This window comes from Haliotis rubra, unplaced genomic scaffold (assembly GCF_003918875.1).
Source record: "Haliotis rubra isolate DU_JTF1 unplaced genomic scaffold, ASM391887v1 Scf715, whole genome shotgun sequence".
In the NCBI taxonomy this organism is placed as follows: Eukaryota; Metazoa; Mollusca; class Gastropoda; order Lepetellida; family Haliotidae; genus Haliotis; species Haliotis rubra.
In genome coordinates, this window is record NW_025767430.1 from 120,449 (window position 1) to 140,789 (window position 20,341).

General features: G+C 39.7%; 1 protein-coding gene across 5 annotated transcripts in view; it reads left to right on the forward strand.

The window, feature by feature from the left end:
• The window catches only part of LOC124259255 (serine/arginine repetitive matrix protein 2-like), a 151,084-nt gene that overhangs the window by 85,714 nt on the left and 45,029 nt on the right, over window positions 1-20,341 (forward strand). For 4 of the 5 annotated variants that reach the window (XR_006893791.1, XM_046693363.1, XM_046693364.1 and 1 more), the window contains exons 4-5: window positions 16,321-16,485; window positions 17,835-17,906. Coding sequence is in view for 4 of the 5 variants with exons in the window: in XM_046693363.1 (XP_046549319.1) it covers window positions 16,321-16,485; window positions 17,835-17,906 (237 nt within the window). In the remaining variant the exon portion in view is untranslated. Of the gene's footprint in view, window positions 1-5,803; window positions 6,145-16,320; window positions 16,486-17,834; window positions 17,907-20,341 lie in introns of those variants that run through there. The other variant, XM_046693365.1, reaches the window with a different exon arrangement.

Here is a 20,341-nt window from a genome sequence, read left to right on the forward strand (position 1 = left end):
TAAACATTTGCTGCACCTTGATGAGAACTCCATTGGTCTCCTTGGTTCCATTCTTTCTGACTTTGGTGCAAGGGTGCCATGGTACCCCAGGTGATTGTGCTCACGATATCAGTCATCAGTCCAGGACTCAGTATGTACTGGCTGCATTCATACAGCTGGAACATTGCGGAGTGTTTACTAACTTTCAAACATGTGCATCCTGACAAACAGTTCCAAGCCATTTTGAGAGGTATGTACACAAGGTTAGTTTATCTTCCTCTGGCTTTTCAACAGTACTTGAAAACAATTCAATCAAATTGTCAATAAATATTTCAGACTATGTAAACTGCTTCTGGGCCACTTTCTATTATATTAAAGATCTCATGAATTAATTATCAAAGTGGCTCTAACATCAAGGTTTGGTTCACCACCTGCCCAGAGGGGATGGATGATGTGAGGTGAGGGATATTAGGGATTGGGAGTCAGGAATTGTGGTGGAGGATCAGGATCAAGGATTTTTGGAGGTCAGGGATTTTAGGGAGGTCAACAATTGTTGGGATCAAGTGATTGATGGGGTTAGAGATTCCAGGGAGGTCAAATATTGTTGGGGTCAGCTTTTCTAGGGAGGTCAAGGAGTTTTGGGGTTAAAGATTCCAGGGAGGTCAAATATTGCTGGGATCATTGATACCATGGACGTCAATGATTGGTGGGGTGAGATATTCCAAGGAGGTCAACAATTCTTAGGAGGTCAGAGATTATATGCGTCAATGATTGTTGGGTCAGGGATTGTAGGGATCATCGATTGTTGTGGTCAGGATTATAGGGATCAGCAATTGTTGTGGTCAGGGATTGTAGGGATCATCGATTGTTGTGGTCAGGGATTGTAGGGGTCATCGATTGTGGTCAGGATCATCGATTGTCAGGGATTGTAGGGATCATCGATTTGTGGTCAGGGATTGTAGGGATCATCGATTGTTGTGGTCAGGGATTGTAGGGATCATCGATTGTTGTGGTCGGATTGTAGGGATCAGTAATTGTTGAGGTTAGGATTGTAGGGATCAGCAATTGTTGTGGTCAGGATTGTAGGGATCAAGAATTGTTGTGGTCAGGGATTGTAGGGATCATCGATTGTTGTGGTCAGGGATTGTAGGGATCATCGATTGTTGTGGTCAAGGATTGTAGGGATCATCGATTGTTGTGGTCAGGGATTGTAGGGATCGTTGATCCCTACAGTCAGTAGTGAACCTGCTCAACAAATTTGCATCGATTGTTGTGGTCAGGGATTGTAGGGATCATCGATTGTTGTAGTCAGTGATTGTAGGGATCATCGATTGTTGTGGTCAGGGATTGTAGGGATCAACGATCCCTACAGTCAGTAGTGAACCTGCTCAACAAATTTGCAATTTGTTGTATTCTTGTAAGGGACATGGAAATAACAATACCTCCATTGCAGTGTCAGCACACTGTGGTCCAAAATGAGCCTCTGGCATACACTGAAGCCACTCCAGCAATCAAAGACAATATCCTGTTTTCATTCATCAGAGAGTTTCTTGTACTCTATTCTGATATATTGCCTTTGTCGTAGCTGTTTCCCTACCTACTTCCAGGCCTGCACATACTCTCAATAGTTTACTTAGTAGTGATCGTATAATATGCTTGATTACGAAAAGGGTTGGCTTGTGCAAGTTCAAGATATGTTAACCTTTATACTTCCACAGTTACACTACATATTGAGGCCATGTGTTTACCTCCTATACTTCCACAGTTACACTACTTATTGAGGCCATGTGTTTACCTCCTATACTTCCACAGTTACACTACTTATTTTGGCCATGTGTTTACCTCCTATACTTCCACAGTTACATTACTTATTGAGGTCATGTGTTTACCTCCTATACTTCCACAGTTACACTACATATTGAGGCCATGTGTTTACCTCCTATACTTCCACAGTTACATTACTTATTGAGGCCATGTGTTTACCTCCTATACTTCCACAGTTACACTACATATTGAGGCCATGTGTTTACCTCCTATACTTCCACAGTTACATTACTTATTGAGGCCATGTGTTTTACCTCCTATACTTCCACAGTTACACTACATATTGAGGCCTTGTGTTTTACCTCCTATACTTCCACAGTTACACTACTTATTGAAGCCATGTGTTTACCTCCTATACTTCCACAGTTACACTACATATTGAGGCCATGTGTTTACCTCCTATACTTCCACAGTTACACTACTTATTGAGGCCATGTGTTTACCTCCTATACTTCCACAGTTACACTACTTATTGAGGCCATGTGTTTACCTCCTATACTTCCACAGTTACACTACTTATTGAGGCCATGTGTTTACCTCCTATACTTCCACAGTTACACTACATATTGAAGCCATGTGTTTACCTCCTATACTTCCACAGTTACACTACTTATTGAAGCCATGTGTTTACCTCCTATACTTCCACAGTTACATTACTTATTGAGGCCATGTGTTTACCTCCTATACTTCCACAGTTACACTACATATTGAGGCCATGTGTTTACCTCCTATACTTCCACAGTTACATTACTTATTGAGGCCATGTGTTTACCTCCTATACTTCCACAGTTACACTACATATTGAGGCCATGTGTTTACCTCCTATACTTCCACAGTTACATTACTTATTGAGGCCATGTGTTTACCTCCTATACTTCCACAGTTACACTACATATTGAGGCCTTGTGTTTACCTCCTATACTTCCACAGTTACACTACTTATTGAAGCCATGTGTTTACCTCCTATACTTCCACAGTTACACTACATATTGAGGCCATGTGTTTACCTCCTATACTTCCACAGTTACACTACTTATTGAGGCCATGTGTTTACCTCCTATACTTCCACAGTTACACTACTTATTGAGGCCATGTGTTTACCTCCTATACTTCCACAGTTACACTACTTATTGAGGCCATGTGTTTACCTCCTATACTTCCACAGTTACACTACATATTGAAGCCATGTGTTTACCTCCTATACTTCCACAGTTACACTACTTATTGAAGCCATGTGTTTACCTCCTATACTTCCACAGTTACACTACTTATTGAGGCCATGTGTTTACCTCCTATACTTCCACAGTTACACTACTTATTTAGGCCATGTGTTTACCTCCTATACTTCCACAGTTACACTACATATTGAGGCCATGTGTTTACCTCCTATACTTCCACAGTTACACTACTTATTGAGGCCATGTGTTTACCTCCTATACTTCCACAGTTACACTACATATTGAGGCCATGTGTTTACCTCCTTTACTTCCACAGTTACACTACTTATTGAGGCCATGCATTTACCTCCTATACTTCCACAGTTACACTACTTATTGAGGCCATGTGTTTACTGCCTATACTTCCACAGTTACACTACTTATTGAGGCCATGTGTTTACCTCCTATACTTCCACACTTACACTACATATTGAGGCCATGTGTTTACCTCCTATACTTCCACAGTTACACTTCTTATTGAGGCCATGTGTTTACCTCCTATACTTCCACAGTTACACTACATATTGAGGCCTTGTGCTTACCTCCTATACTTCCACAGTTACACTACTTATTGAAGCCATGTGTTTACCTCCTATACTTCCACAGTTACACTACTTATTGAAGCCATGTGTTTACCTCCTATACTTCCACAGTTACACTACATATTGAAGCCATGTGTTTACCTCCTATACTTCCACAGTTACACTACTTATTGAGGCCATGTGTTTACCTCCTATACTTCCTCAGTTACACTACTTTTTGAAGCCATGTGTTTACCTCCTATACTTCCACAGTTACACTACATATTGAGGCCATGTGTTTACCTCCTATACTTCCACAGTTACACTACTTATTGAAGCCATGTGTTTACCTCCTATACTTCCACAGTTACACTACATATTGAGGCCATGTGTTTACCTCCTATAACTTATTGAAGACACATATTCACTATAATGGTGGAATGGAATAGAACCTGTGGTTGTAATGGTCGGTGAAGACACCAGAAGGAATACCGAAATCAATAGAGGTAATAAAACATTTATTCCCCCTTTCTGTATGTCACGCAACAGTGTTGTGTTACCTTCCCCCTCTTTCAAGGGGGGGACAGACACGAGCTGTTAAGTGCATGATTACCAGCCTTGGGATGTCACTGCATTTACCATGAAAGTAATAGGTTCCACATGTGTTGTCTGTGTTGAATTGTGAGAAAGATTGGCCTCCTGCTTGATGCGATTTACTGCATGCACTAATGCCTAATGATTTGTTTTTCCGTTAATCAGAAATCAGATGTTTCCTGATTACACAACAAGGCAGCATGTATGCAAAAAAAATGTAATTAAACTGTCAGTGTGTCAGAGCTTCAAGTTAGACTTGAAGTAAAGAACTGGAAAAGAACCTACAAAGGATTCCTTGAAGGTTTAAGTGTATGACACAGTTACAAAGCTCTGGAACTCTGGTTGTTTTGCTTTAAGTATGGATGTAGTCTTCATTGCATGTGTTATTTATTCTTCATTCTGTGTGTATATAAAGTATAAATTCTCATATTCAGGTCTACCAAGCAATTATTCTGTAATCATCCACTGTATGTGTTGAGTGTCTAAAAGGAAATGTAATGATGAACATTTCATTTCAAATTCATGTCATGATCATGGTAATAAGATCTTATCTTAAAAAAAACATGATTTCCCTTACGGAGCCCTGCACTACATTAAGACAGGGCCCCTTATCTCAACAGCTTCAATGCAATAACCTTAGCCACACTGACAGCACAAGGTATTCGTGAATGACAACATCCAATCAGATTGTATCTTATGTACTCACACATCAGGCAATCAAATACCGAGACCATCTGTGGGTGTTAAGTCGTTTTTTTCTCAATCCCCAGTGGTTTGAAGTATTTTTACCTGCGTGGAGCAACGTTGATTGGCAGATGAGCTCTCGGTGGGGGCTGGATTAGCTGGTTGTCAATAGCAGCTTTATACCGGCTTATTGTTTGTGGCCAGGCAGTGTGAGATAGGGCTGTTCCCAGCAGCCTGTAGTCACTATACCTTCAGCAGTGTTTAGGGATGTAGTACATGGTGATGATCATGTCAAGACCATTTACAGGATTACTTATTAAGAGTTGGATGGAAAGTAGTGTGTAACTTGAGGGACAAACAGTGTTCTCAGTTCGGCAGCTGTTTCAGGTGGTCTGTGAATGTTTGGAAAGTTTGTGTAGTTGTGTGGTTCAAAAGTCTGACGACCTACAAGAAAATATCAGGTCTTGGCATTTTTCTTTAAAATATTTTTTGTCTTGTCCTGATGAAACCTATAGATTGTCAGACTGAAGATAATTGAATTTTGGACGAAACTTAAGTACTGCTTGAACAGATCGCTGGAAGACGATTTGGATTTTTTTTCTATTTTGATGAAGCAATAAGAAGTTCCAATTGTTTTAAGATGTTATTCTATCTCTAAAGATGGTTTCCTAAAACAATATAATTGCCTTTGTGAAGATCCTTAAAATTTGACTAAGTCCATGTATATTTCCTTTTGCAGTATTGTAAAGAACACTGTAATCAGTTCAGTAACCAATGCTCAAATAACACCATGCAATGTCCTCTGTCTAGAAAAGTCAGTAGTCTTGATGTTTGTTGATCAGCTTGAATGCCTTGCCCTTGATTGGCAGTTAGAGTGAGTGGTTATGATGGCTACACCTGCTGTGTGAGTGGAAGGTGGATGTTTAAAGTGAAGACAACCCACTGTTATCGCAGCATTATTCCTCCAATCAATACAGTCGGGTGATCATCAGACTCAGTATGAATGAGCCCAGGCTGGTCCGAGAAAGCCGCGGGGCCCTTGTTTTAAAACGGATAAGCCAAGTGTCGTGTATTTGTGGCTGTTGTGGAAAGTGTAACACAAGTTTCTCTTACGGAGCTACCAGCAGTCATGAATCCTACTCTCAAGGAAAAACAATATTTGATTATTTCTGGGAGCAAGCCCACTCTAATGTGCAACTTTCTGTTGGGAAAACCTACAGTTTGCAATGCTTGGACGGACGACGACGGAGGAGGAGAAGGAGACGGTCTCGATTTTCTCCATCAGAGCCTTATGGCATTCCTATTGGCTGTTTTGAGATATTTTTGTATGTATATATCTTTTTCTCATATGTATATATCTTTTTCTCATTTGGGGATCTATTTTTCTAATTTTGTTTTGTTTCAGAACATTTTCTTGGAACATTTGAACATACTTTCTGGATGTATTTTTGTTGAGTAAATTGCAGGTTATAGTACTCCTTGATTTTGTACACTGGTGTGGATGAAGTTCGAGTTTGTCATGTAAAATGAGAAGAGCTTTGAATACATTCTTTAGTGTTGTGTGTCCATGATGAGTATTGTCGGTCTACTGTTAAACTTCTGTGCTCAAGTGATAATGTCAGGACAAGGGGATCAGCGCACCATGACTCCCAGCTACCTGATACACGGTGGGAGCAGGCCACACACAGCTCCCAGCTACCTGACACACGGTGGGAGCAGGCCACACACAGCTACCTGACACACGGTGGGAGCAGGCCACACACAACTCCCAGCTACCTGACACACGGTGGGAGCAGGCCACACACAGCTACCTGACACACGGTGGGAGCAGGCCACACACAACTCCCAGCTACCTGACACACGGTGGGAGCAGGCCACACACAGCTCCCAGCTACCTGACACACGGTGGGAGCAGGCCACACACAGCTCCCAGCTACCTGATACACGGTGGGAGCAGGCCACACACAACTCCCAGCTACCTGATACACGGTGGGAGCAGGCCACACACAACTCACCGCATTAGACACATTACAATCAGTTTCAGTATTTTACTCTGTTTATTTTTAATGTGGTTCACAAAATACAAACAATATTCATCATATGAATGCTCAACTATTGTCCACTTCATAACATTAAGATGAAAAAATCGTAGCCAAAACATTCTAAAATTATTACTCTAGAAGGAAGCTGGTTTTGGACTGCTGTCATTTACATTTAATTAAGGTTAAAATTTCAACTGGATAATTAACTTCCAAATGTTGTCATTGTCTCAATGAAATAACCATCTTGGCCTTCAACTGTCTGCTGTAGATCTGACTCCAGTGATGTATGTGAGCCTTCTATTTGAGCATCTGTCTAATTAGACTAGGCTTAAAATGATTGATTGTGTTTCAAATTTCTTGTTTAGGAGTCAACTTTCATTGATTATTTTGGTTGAATCTTGTCTTTTATGACAGGGATAAGGCTTAGCCCGTCTCTGTGGAGAGAAAGCCTATGATGCTTAGGAATCTCTTTATGTCAGAGGGAAAAACCTTCACACCAGCTGGGTGGGAGCTGTGACTTGTGTCATTAGGGAAGAGGTAGTATGGAACAGTGTGAATACAAATTTCATTCACATCTCTCTGAGGAGTACACAACCCAAGGTGCTCATACGGTGCTAGAAGGTTGACATCTCTCTGAGGAGTACATGACCCAAGGTGCTCATATGGTGCTAGAAGGTTAACACCTCTCTGAGGAGTACACAACCCAAGGTGCTCATACAGTGCTAGAAGGTTAACACCTCTCTGAGGAGTACATGACCCAAGGTGCTCATACGGTGCTAGAAGGTTGACATCTCTCTGAGGAGTACATGACCCAAGGTGCTCATACAGTGCTAGAAGGTTAACACCTCTCTGAGGAGTACACAACCCAAGGTGCTCATACGGTGCTAGAAGGTTGACATCTCTCTGAGGAGTACATGACCCAAGGTGCTCATACAGTGCTAGAAGGTTGACACCTCTCTGAGGGAGTACATGACCCAAGGTGCTCATACAGTGCTAGAAGGTTAACACCTCTCTGAGGAGTACACAACCCAAGGTGCTCATACGGTGCTAGAAGGTTGACATCTCTCTGAGGAGTACATGACCCAAGGTGCTCATACGGTGCTAGAAGGTTGACACCTCTCTGAGGAGTACATGACCCAAGGTGCTCATACGGTGCTAGAAGGTTGACATCTCTCTGAGGAGTACATGACCCAGGGTGCTCATACGGTGCTAGAAGATTGACATCTCTCTGAGGAGTACATGACCCAAGGTGCTCATACGGTGCTAGAAGGTTGACATCTCTCTGAGGAGTACGTGACCCAAGGTGCTCATACGGTGCTAGAAGGTTAACACCTCTCTGAGGAGTACACAACCCAAGGTGCTCATACGGTGCTAGAAGGTTGACATCTCTCTGAGGAGTACATGACCCAAGGTGCTCATATGGGTGCTAGAAGGTTAACACCTCTCTGAGGAGTACACAACCCAAGGTGCTCATACGGTGCTAGAAGGTTGACATCTCTCTGAGGAGTACACAACCCAAGGTGCTCATACAGTGCTAGAAGGTTGACACCTCTCTGAGGAGTACATGACCCAAGGTGCTCATACAGTGCTAGAAGGTTGACATCTCTCTGAGGAGTACATGACCCAAGGTGCTCATACGATGATAGAAGGTTGACATCTCTCTTGAGGAGTACATGACCCCAGGTGCTCATACGGTGCTAGAAGGTTAACACCTCTCTGAGGAGTACATGACCCAAGGTGCTCATACGGTGCTAGAAGGTTGACATCTCTCTGAGGAGTACACAACCCAAGGTGCTCATACGGTGCTAGAAGGTTGACATCTCTCTGAGGAGTACACAACCCAAGGTGCTCATACGGTGCTAGAAGGTTGACACCTCTCTGAGGAGTACACGACCCAAGGTGCTCATAAGGTGCTAGAAGGTTGACATCTCTCTGAGGAGTACATGACCCCAGGTGCTCATACGGTGCTAGAAGGTTGACATCTCTCTGAGGAGTACACAACCCAAGGTGCTCATACAGTGCTAGAAGGTTGACATCTCTCTGAGGAGTACACAACCCAAGGTGCTCATACGGTGCTAGAAGGTTGACACATCTCTGGGATGTACACGACCCAAGGTGCACATACAGTGCTAGAAGATTAACAATCACATTACCTTCTCACCCATCATTGTAGCTGCTGGTTGAACATCCACAGTTTGGAACAATGTGAGCAGAAACTGTTAAGAGTGTATCTTGCTGAATCACCCTTCCACATACTCTGTGATTCATGTTACTTGTCATCGACCAATAGGGTGACCTACAGACAGACAGACAGACAGACAGATTTATTCAATATAGAGGCCTTGGGCCCATGATGCATGCTTTACCTACAGGATAACCTGATGCTTCACTTCACCTCATGTATCATGAGCACATTTGGGGGTGGGGCTGGGTCAGGGGTGGTGTAGCCTCAGGCTTAAGTTCCCTAATTGCTACAATTTGTGAAATCCACGTTTGGTGTCTGCCACCACGATGTTGGCGGAATATGGCTGAAGACTATGTAAGTAGTAATACATGCACTGTCAGTAATATTGGGATGCAGCTCATGTTATCCTCTGCAGTTGTGTGACTGGATACAAATGTCATCAACACATTTTCATTTTAGGACATATTTCCATATCAATATTAAATGATATAAAAAGCGTCTGATGATTGAAAGAAAACATCCTCATCCCTGATTCTAAGGTGATGAAGTAAAGTTTTGTGTTGGCTGTGACAAGTGTTTGTCAACTATCGATGATAAAACCTTATTACAGTCATAGTGCTAAGATGATGATAAAACCTTAGCAGTGTGACTGTAATAAGTCTGTGTTATAGTGAAGGTTTTATCATCATCTTAGCACTATGACTGTAATAAGTCTGTGTTATAGTGAAGGTTTAATCATCATCTTAGCACTATGGCTGTAATAAGTCTGTGTTATAGTGAAGGTTTTATCATCATCTTAGCACTATGACTGTAATAAGTCTGTGTTATAGTGAAGGTTTTATCATCATCTTAGCACTATGACTGTAATAAGTGAAAGTTATAGTGAAGATTTTATCATCGTCTTAGCAGTATGACTGTAATAAGTCTGTTATAGTGAAGGTTTTATCATCATCTTAGCACTATGGCTGTAATAAGTCTGTTATAGTAAAGGTTTTATCATCACCTTAGCACTATGACTGTAATAAGTCTGTTATAGTAAAGGTTTTATCATCATCTTAGCAGTATGACTGTAATAAGTCTGTTATAGTAAAGGTTTTATCATCGTCTTAGCACTATGACTGTAATAAGTCTGTTATAGTAAAGGTTTTATCATCATCTTAGCAGTATGACTGTAATAAGTCTGTTATAGTAAAGGTTTTATGATCGTCTTAGCACTATGACTGTAATAAGTCTGTTATAGTAAAGGTTTTATCATCGTCTTAGCAGTATGACTGTAATAAGTCTGTTATAGTAAAGGTTTTATGATCGTCTTAGCACTATGACTGTAATAAGTCTGTTATAGTAAAGGTTTTATGATCGTCTTAGCAGTATGACTGTAATAAGTCTGTTATAGTGAAGGTTTTATGATCGTCTTAGCACTATGACTGTAATAAGTCTGTTATAGTAAAGGTTTTATCATCATCTTAGCACTATGACTGTAATAAGTCTGTTATAGTAAAGGTTTTATTATCATCTTAGCAGTATGACTGTAATAAGTCTGTTATAGTAAAGGTTTTATGATCGTCTTAGCAGTATGACTGTAATAAGTCTTGTCGTATAGTAAAGGTTTTATGATTGTCTTAGCAGTATGACTGTAATAAGTCTGTTATAGTAAAGGTTTTATGATCGTCTTAGCACTATGACTGTAATAAGTCTGTTATAGTAAAGGTTTTATGATCGTCTTAGCAGTATGACTGTAATAAATCTGTTATAGTAAAGGTTTTATGATCGTCTTAGCACTATGACTGTAATAAGTCTGTTATAGTAAAAGTTTTATGATCGTCTTAGCAGTATGACTGTAATAAGTCTGTTATAGTAAAGGTTTTATGATCGTCTTAGCAGTATGACTGTAATAAGTCTGTTATAGTAAAGGTTTTATCATCGTCTTAGCACTATGACTGTAATAAGTCTGTTATAGTAAAGGTTTTATGATCGTCTTAGCAGTATGACTGTAATAAGTCTGTTATAGTGAAGGTTTTATGATCGTTTTAGCAGTATGACTGTAATAAGTCAGTGTTATAGTAAAGGTTTTATGATCGTCTTAGCACTATGACTGTAATAAGTCTGTTATAGTAAAGGTTTTATGATCGTCTTAGCACTATGACTGTAATAAGTCTGTTATAGTAAAGGTTTTATCATCATCTTAGCACTATGACTGTAATAAGTCTGTTATAGTAAAGGTTTTATGATCCTCTTAGCACTATGACTGTAATAAGTCTGTTATAGTAAAGGTTTTATGATCGTCTTAGCACTATGACTGTAATAAGTCAGTGTTATAGTAAAGGTTTTTTGATCGTCTTAGCACTATAACTGTAATAAGTCTGTTATAGTAAAGGTTTTATCATCGTCTTAGCAGTATGACTGTAATAAGTCAGTGTTATAGTGAAGGTTTTATTATCATCTTAGCAGTATGACTGTAATAAGTCTGTATTATGGTGAAGATTTGTCATCATCTCAGCGCTATGAGCCTATGACTGTAATAGGTCTGTGTTATAGTGAAGGTTTTAGTATCAACTTAGCAGTATGATTGAAATAAGTCTGTATTATAGTGAAGGTTTTATCATCATCTTAGCAGTATGACTTAATAAGTCTGTGTTATAGTGAAGGTTTTGTCATCGTCTTAGCTGTATGACTGTAATAAGTCTGTTATAGTGAAGTATAGTGAAGGTTTTATTATCATCTTAGCAGTATGACTGTAATAAGTCTGTATTATGGTGAAGATTTGTCATCATCTCAGCGCTATGAGCCTATGACTGTAATAGGTCTGTGTTATAGTGAAGGTTTTAGTATCAACTTAGCAGTATGATTGAAATAAGTCTGTATTATAGTGAAGGTTTTATCATCATCTTAGCAGTATGACTTAATAAGTCTGTGTTATAGTGAAGGTTTTGTCATCGTCTTAGCTGTATGACTGTAATAAGTCAGTGTTATAGTGAAGGTTTTGTCATCATCTTAGCACTAAGACTGTTATAGTGAAGGTTTTGTCATCATCTTAGCACTATGACTAATAAGTCTGTTATAGTGAAGGTTTTGTCATCTCAGCACTATGGCTGTAATAAGTCAGTGTTATAGTGAAGGTTTTGTCATCATCTCAGCACTATGGCTGTAATAAGTCTGTGTTATAGTGAAGGTTTTATCATCATCTTAGCACTAAGACTGTTATAGTGAAGGTTTTGTCATCATCTTAGCACTATGACAATAATGAGTCAGTGTTATAGTGAAGGTTTTATCATCATCTTAGCACTATAACTGTAATAAGTCTGTATTATGGTGAAGATTTGTCATCATCTCAGCGCTATGAGCCTATGACTGTAATAGGTCTGTGTTATAGTGAAGGTTTTAGTATCAACTTAGCAGTATGATTGTAAGAAGTCTGTATTATAGTGAAGGTTTTATCATCATCTTAGCAGTATGACTTAATAAGTCTGTGTTATAGTGAAGGTTTTATCATCGTCTTAGCTGTATGACTGTAATAAGTCTGTGTTATAGTGAAGGTTTTATTATCATCTTAGCACTATGGCTGTAATAAGTCGGTGTTATAGTGAAGGTTTTGTCATCATCTTAGCACAATGACTGTAATAAGTCAGTTTAAAAGTATAGGCTTTACGGTCAATTGTGGCTGTTGACGAAGGTTTTATTATGTCAGCCAAAACTGAGGAGAAGTATAGTATGAGAACATCAAAACAGTGTTTATTGATATTTCTTTAATAGCTTTTTTTTTATAAAAGAGTTTAACACAGTCTAAGGAAATGCTTGTGAAAGTATCTGGCAGGGAAATATTACCAAACCACCTGTCAAGCAGTTTTGTCCACTGGTCTGATCAGGAAGTCAGGAGGTTGATTCTCCACGTCCATGGTCACAACATTCAGTGTCTTGTCTTACAGAACATGGTTAACGTTTAAAACACCCAGTCTTCATTTGCTTTATACCTGGGATCAGGTCGAACTTAGAACATGAAATACCTCATATTAGGTGATTATAAAAACAATCGAGTAACAAACAAAACACTAGTGAGCATCTGAACAGATGTTTAGGAACTGGTCAGAAGCACCAACCAACATTCCTTCGCTAGATTGATATTACACAATCTATAAGCATGCTATGTGAATGCTTGTGGATATTATGCAATCTGTAAACACGCTGTGTGAATCTGTAAACACGCTGTGTAAATCTGTAAACACGCTGTGTGAATCTATAAACATGCTGAGTGAATCTGTAAACACGTTGTGTGAAAGCTTGTGAATGTTATAAAACACCTTCAGTCACTGTCCACCTTGTTAAGACCTACAGTATATAAAACATCTTTAGTCACTGTCATTTTGATTTCATTTTAGAACAGAATTCAGTTCATATCCTTTTGACACAGAAATACTAGTCCTTTAGATTTGGATTATATAGTATGACCAGAAATTATTGAGAATTTTAGGAATATGTTAAATTGGATTTCTAGTATAAACAACCTTGACCAGCTATCAAGTGCTTGGTTTCATACAAGAGAGACAACTCCGTTAATCATTTTTCATTAGTTTGTGAAGAGTTATCCCCCATTCTTTACTTGCTAGCAGACGACATGTTCAGTGATCCTCAGTATGGATGATTTAGAGAAGAGGAAGTTGATTTTAGAGTATTATAACAAGGACATCAGATCAGCTAAAGTGATTTCAAGTAGAACAGGCATCCCTTTGTCCTCTGTTTATCGTGTTTTGAAAAATATTGCAAATGGATATGGCATTGAGCACCAGGGAGGCACAGGTAGGCCCAGAAAATTGACTGTTGGTGACAGAAGGCAGCTTGGTATTCTTGTTTCTAAAAATAAACGAAGGAGTTTAGAAAACTTAAGGCTGGATATGACTGATAGAGGAACTGTGGCTGTCTGTAAGGAGACAATTAGAACTGAGCTGTATGCAATGGGTTGGCAGAAAAGTCGAGGAATTCCATCATGAAGCCTGAACAAACGGAGCGAAGGTTGAACTGGTGCTTACAGCATAGAAATTTTAACTGGGACAATGTGATTTTCTCAGATGAAAGTTCTGTGTGGCTGTTTCCTAATACACTGAAATTCTGGTCCAAACAAACTGAAAAACCTTTGTATCAGCGCCCAAAGTACAGTCCGAAATTTAACGTGTTGGATGGCATATCTGTGTTAGGGGCAACGCCCCTCTGTGTATTTGAAGGGAATATGAACAGTGAGCGGTACACAGTTATTCTCGAGGGACATTTACTTCCATCTGCTCACGTGTTCTATGGAAAGTTTTGGATTTTCCATCAGGACAACGACCCAAAACATCGTTCAGAGCATTCACAGGCCTGGTTTCGGACCCAAAATATGACATTATTAGATTGGCCAAGCTATAGCCCTAACCTAAATCCAATAGAAAATGTTTGGGGACTTATGAAGGAAAGTGTCAATAAGAAAAATCTGAAAAATATTGCTGAAATAAAAGAAGAGGTGGTCCGATATTGGGACAGCATGGACCACGACTTTCTAACTTCTTTGATCAGTAGTATGCCCCGCCGCATTGAAGCCTGCATTGCTGCCCATGATGACTTGACAAAATACTAACTGTTCACCTGTCTTTGAATCTGAAGTTATGTTCTGCTAATATTAACATTTAATACGTGAGTAATGAGTAAAAATTTTTTTTAAAAATACAATCTTTAAATTCTCAATAATTTCTGGTTGTACTGTATTTGGAGCATATGAAGTAGAACTGAAGCGGATATTCATGAAAGTTTTGTGCGAGTCTTTATTAAAACTATAAAGACAATTTACTGAATGACTTGCTTTCCTAATAAGATCTTCAATATGCAATTTCCAGCTACAGTCTCCTTCTGTTTGGCAATGTCAACTTCAAAAATTTGTTCTTGTATTTTTAAGCTAGGTAATGCACAAGGATTTGATTTGCAGAAGAATAATATTGCTTCAGTTTTTCAAATGGTCTATAATTTTGACATTGATCAATATCACCCTTTTCACGATTCGTATTACTGATGTCTCTTTACAAATAGTAGTAAATTTTCATTTTACAAATGACATTAAATAACGTAGTAAGTGGCAATAGAGAGCAAAGATGCAATCAGTTTTATATGTTTATTACTTGCTTTATCTGGTCCACTTGCTTCAGAAAAGTTGACAGATAACTGAATGCATGTATCTCTAAGTACTTGATGTACAAGTATGATGGATTCAGTTGAATTTTCAACCCGACATTCAGTCTTAGGAGTATCCTTATTTGGATCATCAACAGCTGCTTGACTTATAATGAAGTCATTTAATACATGTGATGTACTTTGTCATACAGCTTATCATTGTGGACAATTGGAGGAAATTGTTTTGTAATCCTCATGTTAGGAGAGTCCACCAGTATTGTGAATATCTGTACAAACTCTGCTGATACATTTTGAAATATATGGATTTCAAATGAATTAATGTCTCTAACATGCAGAACATCACTTTATGCCAAATCCTCAGTGTTTGATCTTCAGTTTCAGTGTTTGATTTTCAGTTGCAGTTTTCTATTCTCAGTTGCAGTGTTCAATCTTTAGTGTGCAGTTCTGTATACAATTTTTTATCTTCAATATGCAGTGTTTGATCCTCATTTTCAGTGTTTGATCTTTAGTACGCAGTGTTCAATCTTTTGTATGCAGTGTTCAATCTTTTGTGTGCAGTGTTTGATCTTCAGTATGCAGTGTTTTATCCTCATTTTCAGTGTTTGATTTTCAGTATGCAGTGTTTGATCCTCATTTTCAGTGTTTGATCTTCAGTATGCAGTGTTCAATCAATGCAGTTTCTTACCATCAGCTGCAGTGATTGATCTTCATTACATTGTTTCTGTAACTATTGTGACCGCCTCCGTGGTGTAGTGGTTAGAGCGTTCGCCCGGAGTGCGGAAGGTCGCAGGTTCGATCCCCGGCCGCGTCATACCAAAAGACATTAAAATGTGGTACTTGTTGGTCCCTGCATGGCGCTCGGCATTTATGGGTACAACAAGGACTGGTCAGCTCGGAGTCAGTATAATGTGTCTGAGTGGGGTATTCATGCTTCACTGCGGCATGGTATCTCAGTGGGCTAGCACTATAAAACCAGCTTAAGTCTGGGCTAGTACAAGCAGCCGCACATCCACATACACAAGCATGCACATCGTCATATGAGCGAAATATTCTCAAGCACGACATTAAACTCAATTTCACCTCACCTCTGCAACTATTGTCTCATTGTGGATATTTCATTTCAGAGCAAAGGAGACACATCAACTGGCTGAGGCCAACCATGAGAAGAATGCCAAACTGCGAGATGCCTTTGGTCTTGGGGACTATGTGGAGGGGAGTGCCTTTGACCCTGCCCGCAAGGCAAAAGAGGAAGCTGCCAAAGCCCTTGCCATGGCACAAAAGAAATACTCGTGAGGAACATTTTATGTCAGGCATTAATAACACACTTGTCATTTTTACTTTGTCATGTTATAGTAAACTGATTTTTAACACAAGGGATTTGATTTTATGTTTCTTATATCTGGAAATATAATGTTGCAGAATGGCATTATCAACTGGTATGAGATACACCCTTTTCCATCTTGTTATATACTGGGTATGAGTAAACCCTTTTATACCTTGTTATATACTGGGTATGAGTAAATGCTTTTATACCTTGTTATATACTGGGTATGAGTAAACTGACTGACTGACTGAGTTTAGTTTTACGCCGTTTTTAGCAATATTCCAGCAATATCACGGCGGGGACACCAGAAATGGGCTTAACACATTGTGCCCATGTGGGGAATCGAACATGAGTAAACTATTTTATACCTTGTTATATACTGGGTATGAGTAAACCCTTTTATACCTTGGTATACACTGGGTATGAGTAAACCCTTTATACCTTGGAATATACTGGGTATGAGATAAGCCCTTTTATACCTTGTTATATACTGGGTATGAGTAAACCCTTTTATACCTTAGTATACACTGGGTATGAGTAAACCCTTTCATACCTTGTTATATACTGGGTATGAGTAAACGCTTTTATACCTTGTTATATACTGGGTATGAGTAAACCCTTTTATACCTTGTTATATACTGGGTATGAGTAAACACTTTTATACCTTGTTATATACTGGGTATGAGTAAACCCTTTCATACCTTGTTATATACTGGGTATGAGTAAACGCTTTTATACCTTGTTATATACTGGGTATGGGTAAACCCTTTTATACCTTGTTATATACTGGGTATGAGTAAACACTTTTATACCTTGTTATATACTGGGTATGAGTAAACCCTTTTATACCTTGTTATATACTGGGTATGAGTAAACCCTTTTATACCTTGTTATATACTGGGTATGGGTAAACCCTTTAATACCTTGTTATATACTGGGTATGAGTAAACCATTTTATACCTTGTTATATACTGGGTATGAGTAAACCCTTTTATACCTTGGTATATATACTGGGTATGAGATAAGCCCTTTTATACCTTGTTTTATACTGGGTATGAGATAAGCCTTATCCATCTTGTTATATACTGGGTATGATATACACCCTTTTCTATCTTTTAAATACTGGGTATGCAATAAGCCTTGTTCTACCTTGTTATATATGGGGTATGAGATAAGCCTTGTTCTTACTTGTTTTTTATTGTTAATGCAATAACAGTCCTGATCACCAGGATTGATTTTAGAATAGGATAGAGCTTGCCTATTATTCCGAATATCAGTATTTCAAATGACTTACTAATCATATTGCAATTATAGGACTGTAGAAAGCTCTGATTCCGAAGAAAGATCTCCGTCCCCTCCTCCGAAAAAGAAGAAGAAGAAATCTCGGTAAGATATGTGTTTGATGATCAGTGATTTTGAATGTTCATAAGTGGTCATAAACTAAAACTTCACAGAAAGTTAGGATTCTCAGAAAATAAAATTTAGTAAGTGTAAGCATTGTAATCTGTCACAGTAATCTCACCACACACCACACCTGATCAACCGACAAATCTGTCATAGTAATCTCACCAGACCTGATCAACCGACAGATCTGTCACAGTAATCTCACCACACACCACACCTGATCAACCGACAAATCTATCATAGTGATCTCACCACACCTGATCAACCGACAAATCTGTCACATTAATCTCACCACACACCACACCTGATCAACCGACAAATCTGTCACATTAATCTCACCACACACCACACCTGATCAACCGACAAATCTGTCACAGTAATCTCACCACACCTGATCAACCGACAGATCTGTCACAGTAATCTCACCACACACCACACCTGATCAACCGACAAATCTGTCACAGTAATCTCACCACACCTGATCAACCGACAAATCTGTCACATTAATCTCACCACACACCACACCTGATCAAACGACAAATCTGTCATAGTGATCTAACCACACACCACACCTGATTAACCGACAAATCTGTCATAGTGATCTCACCACACCTGATCAACTGACAGATCTGTCATAGTGATCTCACCACACCTGATCAACCGACAAATCTATCATAGTGATCTCACCACACCTGATCAACTGACAGATCTGTCATAGTGATCTCACCACACCTGATCAACTGACAAATCTATCATAGTGATCTCACCACACCTGATCAACCGACAGATCTGTCATAGTGATTCACCACACACCACACCTGATCAACCGACAAATCTGTCAAAGTGATCTCACCACACCTGATCAACCGACAAATCTGTCATAGTGATCTCACCACACACCACACCTGATCAACCGACAAATCTATCATAGTGATCTCACCACACCTGATCAACCGACAAATCTATCATAGTAATCTTACCACACACCACACCTGATCAACCGACAAATCTGTCATAGTGATCTCACCACACCTGATCAACTGACAAATCTGTCATAGTGATCTCACCACACCTGATCAACTGACAAATCTGTCATAGTGATCTCACCACACCTGATCAACCGACAAATCTGCCATAGTGATCTCACCACACACCACACCTGATCAACCGACAAATCTGTCAAAGTGATCTCACCACACCTGATCAACCGACAAATCTATCATAGTAATCTCACCACACACCACACCTGATCAACCGACAAATCTGTCATAGTGATCTCACCACACCTGATCAACTGACAGATCTGTCGTAGTGATCTCACCACACCTGATCAGCCGACAGATCTGTCATAGTGATCTCACCACACACCACACCTGATCAACCGACAGATCTGTCATAGTGATCTAACCACACACCACACCTGATTAACCGACAAATCTGTCATAGTGATCTCACCACACCTGATCAACTGACAGATCTGTCATAGTGATCTCACCACACCTGATCAACCGACAAATCTATCATAGTGATCTCACCACACCTGATCAACTGACAGATCTGTCATAGTGATCTCACCACACCTGATCAACTGACAAATCTATCATAGTGATCTCACCACACCTGATCAACCGACAGATCTGTCATAGTGATTCACCACACACCACACCTGATCAACCGACAAATCTGTCAAAGTGATCTCACCACACCTGATCAACCGACAAATCTGTCATAGTGATCTCACCACACACCACACCTGATCAACCGACAAATCTATCATAGTGATCTCACCACACCTGATCAACTGACAAATCTGTCATAGTGATCTCACCACACCTGATCAACCGACAAATCTGTCATAGTGATCTCACCACACACCACACCTGATCAACCGACAAATCTGTCAAAGTGATCTCACCACACCTGATCAACCGACAAATCTATCATAGTAATCTCACCACACACCACACCTGATCAACCGACAAATCTGTCATAGTGATCTCACCACACCTGATCAACTGACAGATCTGTCATAGTGATCTCACCACACCTGATCAGCCAACAGATCTGTCATAGTGATCTCACCACACACCACACCTCATCAACCGACAGATCTGTCATAGTGATCTTACCACACCTGATCAACCGACAGATCTGTCATAGTGATCTTACCACACCTGATCAATGGACAAATCTGTCATAGTGATCTCACCACACCACACCTGATCAACCGACAGATCTGTCTTAGTGATCTCACCACACCTGATCAACCGACAAATCTATAATAGTAATCTCACCACACACCACACCTGATCAACCGACAAATCTATCATAGTGATCTCACCACACCTGATCAACTGACAGATCTGTCATAGTGATCTCACCACACCTGATCAACCGACAAATCTATCATAGTGATC